At 39.8% G+C, this 19,667-nt stretch overlaps 1 protein-coding gene across 6 annotated transcripts in view; it reads right to left on the reverse strand.

Annotated features, from left to right (window-relative positions):
• The window catches only part of ADCK1 (aarF domain containing kinase 1), a 112,933-nt gene that overhangs the window by 19,779 nt on the left and 73,487 nt on the right, over window positions 1–19,667 (reverse strand). For all 6 annotated transcript variants that reach the window (XM_088145272.1, XM_088145271.1, XM_088145270.1 and 3 more), the window contains 2 exons: window positions 10,967–11,125; window positions 5,426–5,584 (listed from right to left, as the gene is read on the reverse strand). In XM_088145272.1, the coding sequence (XP_088001398.1) occupies window positions 5,426–5,584; window positions 10,967–11,125 (318 nt within the window). The remainder of the gene's footprint in view (window positions 1–5,425; window positions 5,585–10,966; window positions 11,126–19,667) is intronic.

Below are 19,667 nucleotides of genomic sequence, written 5' to 3' on the forward strand. Positions count from 1 at the left end.
AATAGCAACTGTTCAACTGGTGCTTTTGAGAGAAAGGAAAGGACAACAGCAAGTCACACAAAAGCTCTGTAGACAAACACACATCTGGCTAAAGATGTGCATTTGCAATCCAGCTATGCACCCATGGCAGTAATGCCCATGATCACCTGTGTCAGGTTCAGCCAGCGCCACTGTTCAGTTCACCACCGCTAGTCAATTTCACCGCCTCAGGCATAGGCGGTCAGGGAAGGGAAACGAGGCAAACCGCAAGCTAATTGCAGGCAGGTGGTGGCAGTTAACTCATGGCCAAGAGTAAATTGAAACTGGCAACATTGTAGCACAGGCGCTCCCCAGCCACCCCGGGCAACGCCGATTACAACACTTTAGGAATACAGTGATCCGGAGGCAATCAGCAACCAGTTGGAACATGACTTAAGAAACCCCAGTTCATCCGAATGAGAAAAGCCCCACGAGCACACCGACAACACGGACAAAAGATGATGATTATGAGGACAATGAAACCTGACTGAATCTGCCATTAAGGAGAGGGGAGGGAGATCACGACAAGCAGAGGGGTGACCCAGGACAAGGGCAGGGGCGGAACCCAGGGGTACTACGGGTCAAGGGGCGACCCCTATAAAACCCTGTAAGAAACCGTGCCAAGCCAATCCTGGCTTTGTCTGTAACCACTACGCATTACGCCTGAGTAAACTAGCTTTCGTTCGAGTTCGTGTCTCACAAGGGTTATTTCCAGCACCTAATGCAGTGAACCTTACAACCTGAATGAGTGCTTTAAACATTCAGTACATGCCTCTTTGGAAAAAGGAAGATTGTGAAAGGAAACGTCCACCTTTTTCAAGTATCTGAAGGGATGCTACACAGAAGAGGAGAAAGGCTGACTCACCACTATCCAAGAAAACAGGTTTATCTCCAGTTGGCTGAAGTTATGGGAGGGTAGACTGCAGCTGAATGGTAGGGCAACCTGCTTTCCCTCACAGAGGGGAAGATTTTCAAAGAGAGGATGGACAGCCATCTGGGATGGGAGGGAGATGTGCTGGCTCACTGAGTAGGAAACTGGATTATGTAGCCTATAAAATTCCTCTAAGCAATGCTTATTTGTGATTTGCAAAGTCCTGTGTTGTTGCAGTTTATGTGTGGGTGCAGAGGCAGATCCCTTCTGTCCCTCTTGCTGGGGGGCAGCAGTGGGTTAGGGTTGTGGTGCAGGTTCTTCAGTATTATCCTTTCATGTGATGCATAAGGGGTTATCAAAGTATGAGCCTGACATTTGCTTATTAGTATTCAAAGCACTCTAGGCCTCTGTCAGAAGGTGTACTGCCACATCTGCAATATGCAAACTAGACCCATTGCAGCAGCAGCAGTGGGGAAATGGCAGCCCCCGTCCTCATCTCGAGATTGCTTCTGATATATGCAGAAAACTCTACTGATGGCATTATGCCCATGCTGAAAATCAAGTTGTGATGTGCAGGAATGTTGCATTCAGAAGGAGGGGTTCCCCTTTTGGAAATGTGCCCAGCTGGGTTTCCGGTGCGGCATCAGCCAAGACCTCAGGCAGGGGTGGTGGTGTGGCAATTGTCATCTGGAAATCTCTTAAGGCTTTCAGAAGCGCTGCTCCACAAGTTGCCAGATGTGAGACCCTGTTCATTAAGTTGGGCTCTAGGGATCAGTTGGGATTGTTGCTACTTTATCAGCCTCCTTGCTGTGTAGCAACCTCCCTGTCTTAGCTGCTTGACTCCATTTCTGGGTTGGTGGTGGGGTTCCCCAGACTTATGGTCTTGGGGGACTTCAACCTGGAAGTGGGGTCTGAGGCAGCTCAGGAATTCATGGCTACCATGACAGCCATGGGCTTATCCCTGGTCATCCAGGGCCCAACATGGGACAGTGGTCACACATCTCATCTGGTTTTCCTGTTGAAGCAGTAGCAATATGATCTGGAACTGCGGGAACTTTTAGTGTCCCCCTTGTCATGGTCAGATCACACCCTATTACCATGGGATTCTCCAGTGCCACTATCAACCACAGTGAGGCAGGACCTATTAGACTGGCCTGCCCTTGGTGATTGATGGACCCTGATGGGTTTCAGAGGGAGCTGGGGATTGTTCCTGCTGATCTGCTGCATAGTCTATCTAAAGCCTTGGTGGCTGCTTGGAACAAGAGGGCTGCCAAGGCCTTGGACTGGATCACACCTGTGGAGCCTTTCCCTTCTTGTGGATCCCATCACTTTCCATGGTTCACGGAAGAACTGAGGGAGATGAAATGGGAGAAGAGACGTCTAGAGCATCACTGGCACTCAGTGAGGGACAAACTCAACCGAACATGGGCTAGAGCAGCTATTAAGGGCTACATTGTGGTGGTAAGGGCGGCAAAGAGACAACACTTCTCTGCCCCTATTGTGCCACAGATAACTGTCCCACAGCCTCATTTCAGGTGACACAACCAAGATCCCCCTACAAGGCCACACAGAAAAATATGCTCAGCATCTGTTGGACAAAATCACTCAAATTTGTTCTCAGTTGGACACAGGTCCCAGTTAGTAAAGTCTGGTCCCTTTATTTGGGAACAGTTTGAACCTGTTGGGCCTGAGGAAATGGACAGGGTCCTTATGACTGTGAGCTCGACCACTTGCTCTTTATATCCATGCCCCTCCTGGCTAACTAAAGTGGCCTGGGAGGTGTTGTGTCGGCAGATTCTAGCAGTGGTGATTTCCTCCTTGAGTGAGGGGTTGTTTCTCCACCCTTAAGGAGGCATTGGTTTGCCTCCTTCTCAAGAAACCATTGCTGGATCCCACCATACTGCACAACTTTTGTCCAATATCGTACCTCCCCTTTTGGGGGAAGGTGTGGAGAAGGTTGTTGTGCAGCAGCTTTAGAGGACTTCCATGGGATGAATACAGCATTGGTTGTACCTTTAGATGATCTCTGGCACAAGCAGGGCGGAAGTTGTGCATCCATCCTTGCTCTGCTTGACCTCTCAGCAGCCTCTGATACCATCAACCATGGTATCCTTCTGGACTGGTTCTGGGGATTGGGGGTGGGTGTCGCTATATTGTGGCTGGTTTTCCTCCTTCCTTCAGGGTCGATACCAGTCAGTGGTAATGGGGGGGGAGGTCCTGCCCTCAGCCCCTACCATGTGAAGTGCCACAGGGTTCAGTGCTCTCTCCACTCCTATTTAACATCTACATATTTAACATCGACATGAAGCTGCTGGGAGAGATCATCCATCACCATGGGGTGAGGTAACATCAGTACACTCATCACTATGCTCTCTGCCCCTGGTGATGTCCTATTCCAGTGTCTGGAGGTTGTGGGGGCCTGGATGGGGAACAACAGGCCTCAGCTGAACCCTGGTAACACTGAGTGGCTCTGGGATTTGGGGCCCTCCAGTTCAGGGACCATGCCATCTTTGGTACTGGATGGGGTTGCACTGCCCCAAACAGACCTGTTGTGCAACCTGGGGGTCTTCCTGGAGTAGCAACTCCTGCTCAAAGAGCAGGTGGCAGTCATGACTAGGAGGACCTTTGCACAACTTAATGTTGTGCACCAGTTGTGCCTATCCCTGAATCGGGAGACTCTCTTCATAGTCACTCATACCCTGTTCACCTCCCGGATGGACTACTGTAATTTGTTCTACATGGGCTGCCCTTGAAAAGTATCCAGAAGCTTCAGCTGGTACAAAATGCAGCAGTGCAGGCAGTTCTGTGTGCTCCTAGAATGGCAAACGTTACACCTCTGCTCCATGAGCTGCACTGTTTGCCAGTTTGCTTCCAGATTCAATTCAAGGTGCTGATTTTGATCTTTAAAGCCCTTCATGGCATGGGGCTGGGTTAATTGACAGACTGCCTCTGCCTGATTACATCTGCCCATCCCATCAGGTCCTGGAGAAGAGGTCCTGTCTGCAAAGAAGTTTACAATCTGGCAGGACCTAGAAAAGATGGGTCTTTTCTGCCATGGCACCCAATCTGTGGAACATCATTCCCCCCAAGGTGAGACTGGCTCCATCCTTGACATCTTTCTGGAAGTCCCTCAAAACATGGTTGTGTCAACAGGCTTGGGGATCTCAAGGTAAATGTGAACGAGTGAGATGGCTGCATTGTCTATAACATCAAATCCTCTCTGCTAATCTGTTAATAGTAAATACTGATGGATGTTTTTAATTGTAGAATTTTTTAATATTGTTTATTTTATGATTTGTTTTTTATTGTACGCTACTCAGAATCACTTTTTGTGATCATATATAAATATGATAGATAGAAAGAGTGTAATGGTACCCCTGTATTTGCACAAAGCTCAACAGATGGCTCAGGGGCATTTATGTGTTTTTTATGTCAGAATGCACATACAGAAATGTACTCTAGCAAGGAATATTCTGTTTATATTTTACAGAATGTGATAAATTTCTGGCAGTTTTCCTTCTGAGCCCATTTGATTCCTTCTGTCTTGCTCTTCCCATTTTCTTTCTATGTTTTTCCATTTACCAGAAGAAACTTGTGAAAGGTGCTCTCTGATGGGCCAGCAGTTACCAGAAGACCTAGACCCTGAAATCAGTCCCAAAGAGCAGTAGCCACCCAAAAGAAGATGATTAGGGATTAGCTAATTTATACAATCCAATGTCATTTCATCTTGAATTTTTCAGAAAGACACTCTCTCAGAGTACTCATGAAAGAGACCCTCAACTCTAGACCCCTCAAGTGACCCTGGCAATGTATACCCCCCCAAAAAAATATCAAGCCAAATTCAGGTTTCTGTTGAACATTGCAAAATCATAATGGGATTCCTTAAGCAGCATCATTGCACTGCTTATGGTTTAACACTAATTCACTAGGCCAAGACTATAAAAAACTGCATTGTAGGTATGTCCTTAACCACAGAACCCATTCTGGCTTTCTATGTTATTCAGGGTAGTGAAATAGCAGAATAAAACAACTCTGGTTTCCTATTTTATGTTTTATTTTGAGCCAAACTATTGATTGTGATAGTCCTTCCCAGTTTCCACACTATTTAAAACAACAAAACCAGACTCAGATTTGGAATTGGTTGATATCCCAGAAAGCTCTGGGCCAGAATACATGGGAGGGATGTTCATTATTTCCAAATGTCCATTAAATCTGCAAATAGAATATTTGTCTCCAGTTATGCTATATATGTAATGATGTCATTAAACAAATAATGTAAATCGATGCAAATAATGTAATTTGCATCACTTCTGACATCATTACCCAAATGACTTAAATTGCTACAGAGATTGAAAAATTAAGGTAAAATTAACATAAACTTAACTGCCTCATCTGGATTTGTCCATTATATTGGGGGAGAGGGGATATCTGGTCTGAAATTTTGTCCATTACATCCCAATCCTGCTCAATGGGGGTCCACTGAATCGAGGTTTCACTGTACATACAGGCATGCATACAAACACATGTCCACCATACCTTTAGGAAGTCAAAGCATCTGAGCATGTAGGCAACCTTCTCAGCATTCTTTCCCTCATTAAGGAAATCAAGTTCAAGAGGCAAGTTCTTCTTAGCTTCTTCCACTAACCACATGAACTCAAAGTCTGGGAAGATTTGCTTCACAACCAAGATGAGTATCTGAAATCATAAATCAATAATCTTGTTGGGTGCCATGCAGCAGGAAACTAGAACTGGGAGATGCATGCAATAGGCGTACATCCATGTGTTTAAATAGGAGAACTGTCCCAGATGTATAAAAAGGAAGGAGAAGGATTCCACTTTTAACAACAAAAGGACTGTGGAAATAAAGAGTGCATAATCCTCCCCCTCTGCCTACTACCTCTTCACTATGGGCACAGAGGCAGGCTATAAATTGTAAATAATTTAATGGGTAGCTTTACCACTTAGCAAAGCTCTAAAAGCAAAACTGTCCTTAGCCAGGGGAAAAGAAATTTTAGGACAGCAGGTAGAAAATGGCATATGCAAGAAATTAGGGCAGGGAAGAAAGCAGTCAGTTGTCTGTCTGTCTGTCTATCATCATGCTGCTTCAATCACAAAAATAACCTTAGGTGGCTTAGATGTTCAGGTTAAAATAACCATAGAAGTAATAAAATTAAAAAATAGATAATAATACATAACCACATATGAGAGACAACAACCAAATAAAAAAGGATTACAGCAATCAGAAATAAAATACAAGGGAGTAAATCAGTGTACCCTACTCCAGGACTTGTTAGAAGAGCCGAATTTTCAGAGTTTCATGAAAGCCAATAGAGATTTGTTATTAATCTCATGGGGATGCTGTTCCACAGGGCAAGTGCAGCTACAGAGAAGACACATCTCTCTGGCCTCACAAGTTGGGACCAGGAACACTCCAACTCTTATATTGCTGATCAGGCAGAGGTGACAGGAGAAAGAGGTATTCAACACCTTGAACTGCACCTGGAATCCCACTGGTAACCAGTGTACTCACAAAGCTGAAATGTTACACGGGCAAAATAAGGAAAACCCATGATGCTCGACCAGCTACATACTGGATGAGTTGTAGTTTCCAAGTGGTCTTCAAGGGTAGTCCCATGTAAAGCACATTGCAACAGTCAAAGAAAAGGTGATTAGAGTATGAATGACTCCTGATCCAGAAAAGGATGAAATTGGTATAGAAGATGGGATTATGCAAAGGCTGCCACCTGCTCTTTAAGCAGGAACTGAAAGTCTAAGAGCACTCCCCAAATTACATATAAGTTCTATCTCGGGAAGAACAACCACATCAAGGACCTGAAGGTCCTTGAAACCAAACTCATAGAACTGTTGCTATGACTAGTTTAATTTCAAAAGTACTTCATGGTTAAACTATCTTCTCATACAGTCAATTCCTATTCCTACATGAGGTCATATGAACTTAACATTCCCATCTTTGGCAAATAGGAAATGAATCCTTATTGTGGCAGCTAAATTCATAACATAAATTAGAAGGGATAATTTAGACAACTGCATCCAACACTCAGTCCAGTGCAGGAATCCAAATTAAAGCATTTTAGAGAGATAGTTTCTAGCCTCTGGTTGAACACATTGCACAATGTCTCTATATAATTGGTTCCATTTTTGAGCTGCCCTTGCTGTTAAGAAATGTTTTCTAACATTCAATCAGAATCTGTCTTCCTGTAATTTAAATTATTATTATTATTATTATTATTATTATTATTATTATTATTATTATTATTATTATTATTCTGTGTCCTGTACCCTGGAACAAGAGAGAACATAACTTGTTCTTCTTTTACATGATAGCCTTTCAAGTATTTGAAGAGTGCTATCATATCTCCACTGGATTTTCTCAAGACTAAATATACCTAGTTCCTTCAGTCTATCTTCATAGGACTTAGTTTCTACACCCGAATCATCCTTGTTGTCCTTTCCTGAATCTACTCCAGTTTCTCTGAATCCCTCTTAAAATGTGGACACAGTGCTTGAGATGGATAAAACTGAATATAGTGGAATGATTCCTTTCCATTATTTGGAAATAATACTTCTGTTGATGCAGCCTAAAACTGCATTTGCTTTCTTTGTAGTCATGTCACACTGCTGCCTCATATTTGGTTTGAAATCAACTATTTTCAAGATCTTTTTCATTCTGCTGAAGTAACTGTCCAATTGCCTTCTGTTGTGGAACCTTCTTTCATCAGCTGAAGTGTGGCTACTTGCTACTCCAATCCTTTGACTTTTTCAGGACTACTGTGAGCTTGCATTTGCTGCAAATATATATCATGTTGTTTTCAGGCAGGAGGCAAACTTGGCACAAACACTGCAGATCACAATTATAGGGACCTCTCCATTCATTTTCACTTTTGCTTCTTAGGGCATTATCAGTAGAAAGGCTAATGTTTCTTTTTTCACTCTTGGGTTTCAGATTAGTACAAACTCTTTAGTTAGAGGGAATTTTTTTTCTGGACTCCCTCTTAAACTGCCACAAAATTTTCCTTACAAACTTCTCTTCAGGTATTTTGTGAGCTTGTTCCCTGGAACATGGCTATCTTATATGCCTGTTGCACTCTCTGCTTACTCTATAGGAAGCAGTCATTTAATCAACCCAAGTGGACAATCAGCTCTCTCAAATTAAAGTGGCAGAATTGAAAATTCTTACTTCCGGTCAAATCACTTTTGGAAGTGATTGTATTATATAAATACAAACATGGGGGGGGGGGACCCTGAAATACTGGGAATCCTTCTTCCAAACTGCCACCAAGTAAGAAAAAAAGTTTGGGTTTTGAATTCAAGAAAGCAATCTAAAGGAGCAATGTTTACAAAAATCCATATATTGCATTTTCCACAGATCTACTTGAAAAAATTGCCAGCTATTAAGTCTAATCTCAAAAATAAATGATATTAAGTTAACAAAGAGTTTCTACATTGTACAAATTTGAAGATGGAGCAAGACAGTCTATGAACCAAACCAAAGCAAAGAGATAAAAAAAAATTCTAACTCTGCATCTTGTAGTTATCCACCTTTTTGCAGCCCAGTTGCAGTAGCCCTAATGTAAACAATATTACCTAGATACAGAGACAGAGACAGAGACATACATTATATATTTGAGGTACAGTATGTAACAGAGATGCAAAACATTTGATGTACTGGATAGCATACTGCTTTATATGACTGCAGCAGTGTCCACGGAAACGTCAATTTGATTCTCCCATTCCCCTCCCTTGTATATGGCCCTTGCATATCCATCCATGATATGAATTTTGACTGGAAATGTCTCAAATCACCTAAGATGTTTATGATGTAAATTGTAAAAGTCTCTGACTTAAGAGGAATAAAAGAACACGGTATTCCTAATAGATTGTTCCACATCTATTTTTTTTTCAATGAATCACTTTTTTAGTTTAATTTAATAGGATTGAGAAAGCATGATCAAGATCCAATATAAGTTCTACCATCTTTCTACTTTTCTTTCCACTGCTGAACTACAATGTTGTGAAGTTAAAGATCTCCAGTGCTAGCTTTTTCAGTATGGATTAGTTAATCATTATCAGGGTTTTACTGGGGTAATGTGCCTTTAATTGGAAGTTTCCTCTTGGTTTTACTCTATAATTGTTCACTATGACAGCAGAAGCTTCTAAAAATAGTCTTTTATTGCTAATTAATCAATCTGCCCTTTCCTGTTTCCTGCAGAGAAATTCTTTTCCTTGCTAATTTCCTTTCACGTTTTTATAAAAACATAAGAACAGCCCTGTTGTATCAGGCTAAAGCTCACTGTAGTCAACATTTTTGCTTCCTACAATGAGCAAGCAGATGCCTCTGAGATGCTTCTAAGCAGGAGATGGAAACATAAACTTTTATCACCGTTGTTCCCCTGCAAATGGTATTAGACAATATGCTGCTCCCAGCCACAGGTAACATTGAGTGTCCAAAATAATAGCCCTGTCTTCCATGAATTTATCCAATTCCTCTTTTAAACCCAAAAATGAAATCTCACTGTTTATTAAAAGAAAAGAAGCAAGGGAGAAGAGGAAAATAATATAGGAAACTGATTAATTATTGGGAAAGAAAGAAAAAATGCATCGGTAATAAGATTCAGTAATCTTGCTGAATAAGAAGCAGTAACAGAAGTTAAGAGAAAGAAGCTACTAATTAATTTTGCAGGGGGGCTTTGCAAAAGGATCAGAGTAAATATATCCAGGATCACATAAACTATTGCATGGAATTATTATTTTAATTCCCATCCCTGGAGACTGGGAAAGCAGTACTTCACCAGGATGGATGCTTTAGTATGGAAAGAACCATCCTGGAAAAAGAGAGGTGGATGGGAAATAGATGAATAGAATGATACAAAATGGAAACGATACTTTAAAGCACATTTTCTCAAATGTGATCATATGATGAAGATGCCACTTCAGTTTGCATTACTGAGATCTAGATAGAGAAACTGGAGGAAACTTATCCATCCTGTTTCTGTCCACAAAAATTCTGATGCACTGCCAATGCAGGGCTAAGAAGAACAAAATTGCCAAGGTGAATATGTGTACTCTCTAAGATCTTGGTCTCCCTCACCAGGATTCCAGTTGGCTGATTCTGAGTGTCACGTGGAATGGGCTCTGAGGAAAGGAAAGGGCTGTATTCTTGCTTAATGGTCTCCATAACTGACTTCTTCAGGTTATTGCAAAAAATGTGATATATAATAATGGTGCTAAATAAGTTTGTGTGTGAATCACTGGCTCACATAATCAAATGAATCACATTTGGTGAGTTCACCCAACCCCCCAAGCTAAAACCCATGACCCATAAATCAAACTGGCCAGGTTCAAAAAACATATCGAGGCAAAAACAAAGAAAATACAAGACAGTTTAGCATGTTGGGTGAATGCTGCCTTTGTGATAGGTATATGTGTCTTAATCAAGACACATATACCTATCACAAAGACAGTATTCACCCAACATGTTAAACATGATATGCACAATCTTTTCAGCACCAATGCCATATTCTGGCAATGGCGGCAGGCACAACGGCAGCATGGGCAGTAGAAATAGAAGAATGTGGAGAAATAGGAAAATAGTGAGAGAGGACCAGCAAGTGGGAGGATTGGCATGCAGTATTAACAGAGCATATTAGCAAAACCCAATGGTAGCAATGATAAATCAGAGGTCATTGTGGAGAGGTTTAAATAGTTACAGAAAAGTCTGGCTATTGGTTATCTGCCTATGGTTTAAATAACAAGCTCAGATAAAATGTTATGCAAGTGTAGAGTTCCAGCTTGAACATGCAAGAAGCCATCTCTGCTCTGTATTTGATTTGATACACACACACACACACACACTTATAGTATACACTACTTCTCTTTCACACAGCAGTTGAAAAATGTGCAGCTTATTTTCTGAAACATTTTAACAAGCTAAAGACATCCTCGTTGAAAGAAAAGAATCATAATGCCAGAAGAGATCCAACCTGAATTTTTCAGCCTGTCTGCCTTAGGGATAATGGAGAGCATTTTTAAAGTGGCTACAGAAAGCCTCTGATTTACCTCCATCAGTAGAATATCCTTAGAACTCTGTGCTTCGACCTTAGGATGCTGAACCTTTACAGCAACCGTCCTCCCATCTTGTAGCACAGCTTTGTGGACTTGGGCTAAGGATGCTGCCCCCAACGGAACATCTTCAAAACTGACAAACAACTCATTGATCTGCAAGGAGAAGAGAGACATCAAGTTTGCAGATGCTTAAGTCTATCAATATTTTAGTCCTTGAACTTTTGCAGTATCCAAGAACAAAATAGAGCAATATAACATATTATCGTAATATTTAGAAAGGCCATGTCACTGAGAAACTGAAGAATTCATACATCACGTGTTAAAAACCAAAAGCATTGTTGTCATCATGTAGTTTGTCCACACACTGAACCAGCGTTAAGATGAGAAAAGGCTTGGCTGTTGTTTAATTAAATAATTTTTACATTTACCTTGCTCAGTAATAACTGAAAGTAGTTACACACAGAAGTGTTTTTGAGCATGACACAGACATTCTAGCATTGGTGAACTGGACTGCCTAGGTAATATTACAAGCACACTTCATCCTTGTTTACTCCATGAAAATTAGATTTAATCTGTTAATTAATTTTACTTTCTGCAATAAAATTTCTCTGTTGTTCTTTTACTCAATAAGGTCCACCTTGAGATCAATCACTATGTGCTCTGGAGAACTGAAGTCTTTTCTCACTGTTTTTAGATCATTGCCATTTCAGATGCCAGATGAACCTTGGCTAGTAAGGATAATTTCTTCCATTAGACAACAACCAACTAGGTCTACCACAAAATGGGCCTTAATCAGGGGACTGAAATTCATAGCCACATCACAAACAGTTATCTGTTGTAATCACACTTTGTGCTGCTAGAATTACTCTTAGCATAACACAAATGTCACTTGTTATTTGCTAAATTAAAAAATACTATACAAAGATCTAAGAGAAGGCTTAGTGATGGCTTTATGCCCCCTCCAGAATGGCTTCTGAAAATTGAGCTGTGTTGCCTGTTTTCCAAAAGGATGTAAAAGAGACACCATTTTAATTTAGCTTTAGAAATATGTAGTGTTTTCTAACATGGCTAGGATGGATAGTATCGTTTTAATGTTGTATTTTATCATTTATTTTTGTATATTTCTTGTATACTGCCCTGGTAGACCCAAAGGTGACAAAACAACTCTAAAAAGAAAGAAACAGAATAGATAACGTCCTCCTTGTGAGCTTCCCATATACATTTATTTAGTTGATGTGAAAACTGATCCAACAGTGCTATTCTTACATTAGCAGGGTGTTTGAGATGGCTTTTCACATATTTGCCAATTGGCTATGTTCACATATAACCATAAACAAAGATTTCTAAGTCATAATTTGCTAAACAAGTCCTAATGGACTGGTCTGTACATAGCAGTTTAACCAGCGGGGCTCATACCACACTGAGCAAGAATCAAGCAGATCACATGATGGTTCAGTACACTGTATGAAGCCAGAATATACCTTATCTAGGTGAGCTGAACTCACACATTGCACTGAGTCACTGTGTGGCTGACTTTGAGTTAGTGTCCTGCATGAACCTAACCAATTACAGTTTATTTAATATCCACAATTAAACCAAACAGGGCTCAGTTTGATGATTAACCTGACCCTAATTAAGGATAACGGATTCGCTGCATATAGTCATGGTTCTATGACTATATGCAGCTAACTGATATCCCATTCACTGAAAGACGTAACAGTCAAAAGCTAAACAGAAGGAAAGCAGAATAGATAGGGTTGCCATATCTAGGCTGCAAAAATTTGGACAACCATGAAATAGCAGCAAAGCTAAACTCTTTGCTGCCATCTAGTGATTGTCTAGATTTTTGCTGCTCAATTATAGGAGTCCTAAGAGAAGAGGATTAATCAGAAAAGTGCATATGGGAATTGGACTATTGGAGAGCATGGTATGTATGTATGTATGTATGTATGTATGTATGTATGTATGTATTTATTAAATTTGTATGCCACCCATCTCCCCCCCCCAAGGGTGACTCTAGGTGGCTCCCAGTTAAAATCAAAAACCCCATCAACAATTAAAAATGCCCCATAAATAATTAAAATAAATTAATCCATTAAAAATCAAGTATAAAAAACAAACCCTGTACATAAATACTAAAAACATTGGGGGGCAGGGGCCAAGGTCAATCACCCCACAAGCCACCTCCTGGTGCAAGCCCCCATACGGCCCCCAGGCCTTCTGGCACAGCCAGGATTTCATCCCTTTCCCGAATGAGGTAGGATGGGCAGAGAGAGAAAAAATAGGAATTTTGCATTAAAGTTTCAACCTTACAGTTGGGATTGGCTTCAAAGCTATTTTGAATCCCCTGGGTTTGGCCAAGCGTGTTTAAAAATCTGGTAGCAGATTTGAAAGAAGACTGCTTACTCGTCCCCTACTTATCTCATATACATGCATGCACGTACACACACACTTAAACTCACATAACAGAGGCAGCAGTCAAGGAATACATTATATATGCAGAAATTAAAAGAAAACAAATTGAATGCTAGTGCATTTTATAGCCTACTTTTTAACACAGTAATTAAAGATGGGAACTGTAGCAAGCCAGCAATTAAATATGAATAAAACACTTTTAAACAGCCTACATGCAAAGCATCCAACAGAAACCTTTTGTGTTGATGAAGGGGGAGGCAAAGAAGCAGCCCGTGCCTACATGCAGCTGTTGACAGCAGCTTTCCCTCCCTCCCTCCCTCCCTCCCTCCTCCTCCCCCCAGCCAGCACACAGACACACCACTTCTTGGCTCTGCCACCCCTTTCTTCCTGCTTCCACAATAAGTATTACCAGCAGCTAACTGGCACATTTGCAGCAATTAAATTCCAGTGGAGGCTCAGCTGCCTCCAGTAATTCACAGGGAGGGCACCTTTTAATTTTTTTTTATTTATTTTATTTCTCTGCCGGCAAAATCAATTAAACAGAACAACTGCATTTGAAAAGAACTAGTTACATATTTTTTCATAATTACAGTGGATTCATGATTCATCCTTTTGACATCCTTGCCGCCAGAAAAATTGTCTTCCTTTCGTACATTTCACAAGATATTAAGATTACATTTTAGTTCCCCCACCCTATTAAACCCAAGTTAACGCTCAGTCAGAGGTCAGATGGCTTAGAGAAATTAGTAAAGTTGTCAGGGGGCTGTTTTGCTTTTTAATAGTTTCATGGTATCACCAAAACTACTATACTTGACTAGAGGTTTATGTATCCTGGAGAAACAGTAGATATTCTCCACATTCGTGATCACTCCATAGATTGGCACAATACACTGAGCCACAAACTCGTCCGCGCATTTTAGTCTAACATGGAGTGCAAATCCTACTCACATAGTTAGTGATTACACAGTATGGCAGTACTTCCAAGACTAGTAGAAACATAGTTCCTATAGCAATTATTTAGATGAACTAAACCAAACCAATCATATTATGGCTTAGTGAACCCAGTCAGTCTTTGAATCTTCCTTTAGGAAACCAATCCTTCTCTCAGTCACAAGAAAGGCTGTTGGGAAATGTAGTCTTCAAAATCCAACCCCCATTACAATTTGCTATGTGCTAAATGAGATTGATTGCCAATAAGACTGATTTCACATCCATCAAGCTGCATCTTTGAGCTACCTGGCATACCGACATTCCTACTGTATCTCCATATGTGCCACTGTTAAGCCTCATGAGTTGCGGGTCTAAGACTCCATAGCATCACCTCATTATAAGTGGTGCATAGCTAAGCAGCTACTTATCTGGCCCAGTGCACCTTGGGCTACCACATCTGGGCTGCAAAAATCTGGATAACCACTAGATGGCAGGAAAGAAATGCAGTTAAGTCTGAGTCTTTCCTGTTACCTATGGCCATCATGAATTCTGCAGCCCAAATATGGAGCCCTTATTGTACTGCCAGATTGACTTTAAGCTGTTGAGATGTGTGGAAACATTCACCACATTGAATATTGAAATTCAATCTGCACAGCCAGATAATTTACATTATAAAATTCTTCACTGCTGGGGCTGATTTTTAATCATGCAAATAATATATGTAAAGATAGAAATAATGTTTATAATAATCATGATGAGAGTGGTAATACAGATTGGGCAGAAATTTGAATCAGTAAAACTCCTGGCTTCAGCCATACATATTTTTAGACATGATTTTATGAGGATGAGAACATACAGTAACTCAATGGCACTTATATGCTTTGCATAGAAAAGATTCAGTTCCGATACTTGTCACCTCTAGTTAAAAAGATCAGGTAGCAGGTGACAGGAAGAAAATTTGGCCTGAAACCAAGGAAAGCCACTGCCAGTAGGAACAGATAGTCTGACTTTAGTTGGACTAATCTGTCATGATGCAACTGCTCTGGAAGAGTGGCTACATTTGTCTTGCAGCAAAACCGAGAGTCTCTTGGCATCTTAAAGACATAATATAGTAGGGTTTTTTAAATTGTATTCCACAGAACCTTAAGGGGCAAAAAAAAAAAAAAATTCACTGAAATGCAGGAGTGAATATTTACAGCGGAAAGGGTGTGGCTTGTCAGCTGACCTTCAGAAGTCCCCCCCCCCCCGGCCCCGGGGTGTTTGTGCTCATGATGACTCAACACTGTTTTTGAGAGGCAATGGCAGCAGCAGAGTGAAAACCACCCAGTGGTTGAGATGGGCAGTGACAAATCTGAAATATAAATAAATAAAAATTAAACGAAAACGATGGGCACAATTTTTACCTAGGAAAATGCCTCTGCCTGGCAGCACTCTCCCTGCCTCTTGATCTAGGGTTCTTTTTCTTAAGCTTATGGGTCCCATAGCCTAAAAAAGTTTGAAACCTCCTGTATTTATAGCACAGGTTTTCATGTATGTGATGTCTAGTCCACAAAACATGGTATTATTAAGACATTTATTAGTCTTTCTGGGACCAGAAGGTTCTTTGCCTTTTCTGACTTGGAAAAAGAAAGCTGTATGTTGCTACACAAGTACTCAGAAAGCTTTTGAAAATTCCTGTTGAAACAAATCTATAATATACCAACCTTATTCCATCCTGCCCCAACTATTTAAAAATTAAATAAGATGCTGAATCATTGAAACGCAGATCCCCACCTCATTAGTTTTCACAAGACCTAGGCCTCTAAGGTCACCCAAATGTTACACTAAAAAAAAGAGCTACTTTACATTTGGACAGCAAGTACAATTCTTTCTTCCTTCCATCAATTTATGCATTCTGTGCTCAGAAATCAAGTGTTGCATTGTTGCTCTAGGAGTTATTAAGACAGCAGAAGATGAAAGATTAGATTTATCATAGCAGATAGTGGATTATGAAGAAAAATTCATCAAATGTCAGAACAAACTGTTCAGAATTTATAGAGGCCAGGTCTGTGAAATCTGATTGGACTTCTTCTTGACTAATGAATGCCAAACTTAATTGATGAGACTCTAGCTTGGTTGTCAAAGTCCATATTTATTAAGTATTCCTAATAATAACAACTTCTGTGCAATATAGTGCCTTTCACTCCAATCTGAGGCCCTGTATAAAATTTCTCTCCCCAACTGTTAATGGAGATGGATCATGCCCTTATAATGATTGCCTATTATTTGGCCTTGTGGATGCTTTGCTGTAGTTATTGCAGAGCCTGACTAAGGCAGACAGCAATAACAATGGGAGGAATAGGGGATAGAAACCTCCCCTACTAACAAATGCATTAGTCTCTTCATGGTTATAGGATTCTTATACATATCTGGTTAAATTATGTATGAAAACATGTTTAGATCACTTCAGCAAGCTCTACATCGGTTTGAGCACCAGCTAAAGAAGGAAGACCTGTACTGTCAGCCCTATCCACAAAGTTATGGAATTCACTTGGACTGTTCAAGAATAATTTAGGCAAATTGGTACAGCTTTAAGGAAGGGCAAAAAGGATAATCAGAGGGGTAGAAACTGTCTCCTGTGAGGAGAGATTGAAGGAACTGGGAATATTTGAGACTGAATTTACACTGAGATAATGAACCAAGAGGGCTAATACTATAGGTTTAATTGAGCTGTTGAGGTGTTTTAATTCTCCCAATTTTCAGTTATGCCACTGGGCTTATATTGACCATATAATCTGGGCCCAATGCATTAGTTAAATCTGAAGTTTCTAAACTATTAATATTATTAGAAAAAAGTTTTTGAAATTTCTAAACCTTCAATTAATTTTTATTTACAATTGAAAAATTGTATTATGATAGATGATGGGTAATTTAGAATTTGCAATAATGAATTAGAATAAACTGTTTTAACAAATCAATTTATTGAATTAGTATCATAGGATCTTAAAGTGGATTATTTCAACCAAATATTCTTTTTTAAATACAGTGAACACCCCAGATAATGATTAGCAAGGTTTGGGTTTCATCCTTTGTATGCTGGAAATGCAGTCTGGGGCTATTCTATGTTGACACCATTTCAGTTTAATATTCATAGGCAATGCCAGCTCAAGAATATATGATGCCCCTAGGCCACGTTGACTGATGGTGCCACCTCCTGCTGATGTGAAGCTTTGCATTTTTAGAATGGATTGGAAGGAAGGACGGCATTGGCACCCCCCTAAGCTTTGGCGCCCTAGGCCAGTGCCTACTCAGCCTTATCGTAAAGCCAGCCCTATTCATAGCATTATAAGTAGGGCACTCGGGAAAGAAATAAGGGTCAAAGATTTACGTTTGGGATTTAAGGGTCAAAGATGTGGAATTTCATTCTGGAAATGTGGAACCTATCCAAGTGTGAAGTTTAGATTTATCATCCACAGGGAGCAACTAAGATGATTATTTTACTCTGGTGGAAACACTCTAGCATATCTAAATTAAAATTCTGGATGGAAGACATGTTTATCCTATCTACAATTAATTGACTTTCTACCTACACTGGAAGAAAACTGATCAATACAATTCTGTGCAGTCAAGGTTTATTCTGAGGTTTAAGATTTGAGTACTAGCATATATTTAATTATTTTAATATATAGCAACTATTTTTTTCTTTTTTCTCTACTTTTTAATTATGTTCTGATTTATTATGTTTTGCTTTTTGTATCATTTGTTTTTCTCTTTTGTGACAAATTAAAAAGGCATACTTTTTTTTCAAAAAAAAAGTGTGGAATCCCCAAAGTTTAGAAAGTGAGAACAAACCAGGGTTTCAGGTAACTTTTTTTTCATGATGTTGCACAGATTTTGATGAGCCTTAGAGCTGAAGAAAGAAATTGTAAGTAACAGACTACTTTTCTTAATTTATAGAACAATTTTAAGGAAAAAAAATAAAATTGTCTGAGATTCCTGGCAATTTTCAAGTGATTCATCAAAAAGAAAACGAGAAGTGAGAATGAGAATTGCTGGTATAAACAATAGCGTGGACACGACCTGATTTTAACGTAGTCAAGAATTTTATATAGGCTCAACTTATCTTCATGGTGAGCAACAACAGAATAAATTATTCAATAAATGTAGGCAAATCTTATACATTTGGGTTATTTATAAAAATAGCTTTACTTGGAAAAAAAAACACACCTTTCTTTTGGTGTTTTAAAGCATCATCCTCCACTCAACCCAGCTTTCTATTAGTATGTGCTTGGTGAGTAATACAATAGTGGCCATTAGCCTAATTTGGTTTAAAAAAGAAAAAGAAAAGAAATCTGCACAGAAATACTTTAAGGAAATGCTTTATTCTGTCCTAATTTATTTTTGCTTATCATCCACATTCAGAGAAATACACAGAACATATTTAATTAAAGTCAGAAGTTTAATGAAAGGTAGAACTAGCAATAAAATCAATAAGCCTGGATTGATCAAGTGCAGCATTCTAATATATGGGTATTACTAGAAAAAAAGGAGTAGCAAAAATATGTAGCCAGAGGCAAGAGCAGAGAAAGCAACAGTGGAGGAAAACAGTGAGACTACAGTGGGCAAAACAACAATGCCAAGCATTTTGACCATATCATGTGCATGTGTGGTTCAGATTTTCTATTTCTTACCTCTAGGTTTGGGAAAGTAGTTTTAGAGTTTTCATTTTCCTTCTTTTCAAATGTATTTAAGCCTATTTCAGGATTTATACTGTAGTTTTTGTGTGTGTGTTTGCCTCAACGTTTCAGGAAATTGCACCAATGCAATCTGGCCATTGTCAGAAGCCACTGGGGACTGATTGAAGACCACTATTTTACCCACCAAACTCCAACCATGCAGATCTATTTTTGTATTTATATTTCCCTTTTACTCAGAATTATAATTCTTATTTTTCTTTTCTCTCAAGAGACAAGCTTCAACACCTGTGTTTTAAAAATATAACAATAAAGAAAATGTAAACAGTGCAGACTATGGATTAGTTAAATTGGTGATTAGTTGAACCTTCCTCAATTCTTCAAATGTATCAGACTTCCATAATAAGATCTAGTAAGCAGGGAACCCTTTAACACTGAGGGAATATCATCATCAGGGACCACAAAGTGGGCCTTCCTGTTGCTGCCCTTCTCTCTTGGAAGAGTGGTGCACCCAGTTAGATCAGCACCAACCCTATTGGCATTTAGAAAGCTGTCAAGTCCTGGCTATTTCAGAAAGCCTTTGGAGATTGAAATGAGTGTTGGTTTGTTCTTGCTGCAATATCTAATTGTTATGTGGTTGAGAGTGCTATTCCTTAGAGGTAAAGATTATTTTGGTT

Source organism: Python bivittatus, unplaced genomic scaffold (genome assembly GCF_059951505.1).
Source record: "Python bivittatus isolate LINGU-HERP-01145 unplaced genomic scaffold, Pbiv_v1 ctg000480_np1212, whole genome shotgun sequence".
Taxonomy (NCBI): Eukaryota; Metazoa; Chordata; class Lepidosauria; order Squamata; family Pythonidae; genus Python; species Python bivittatus.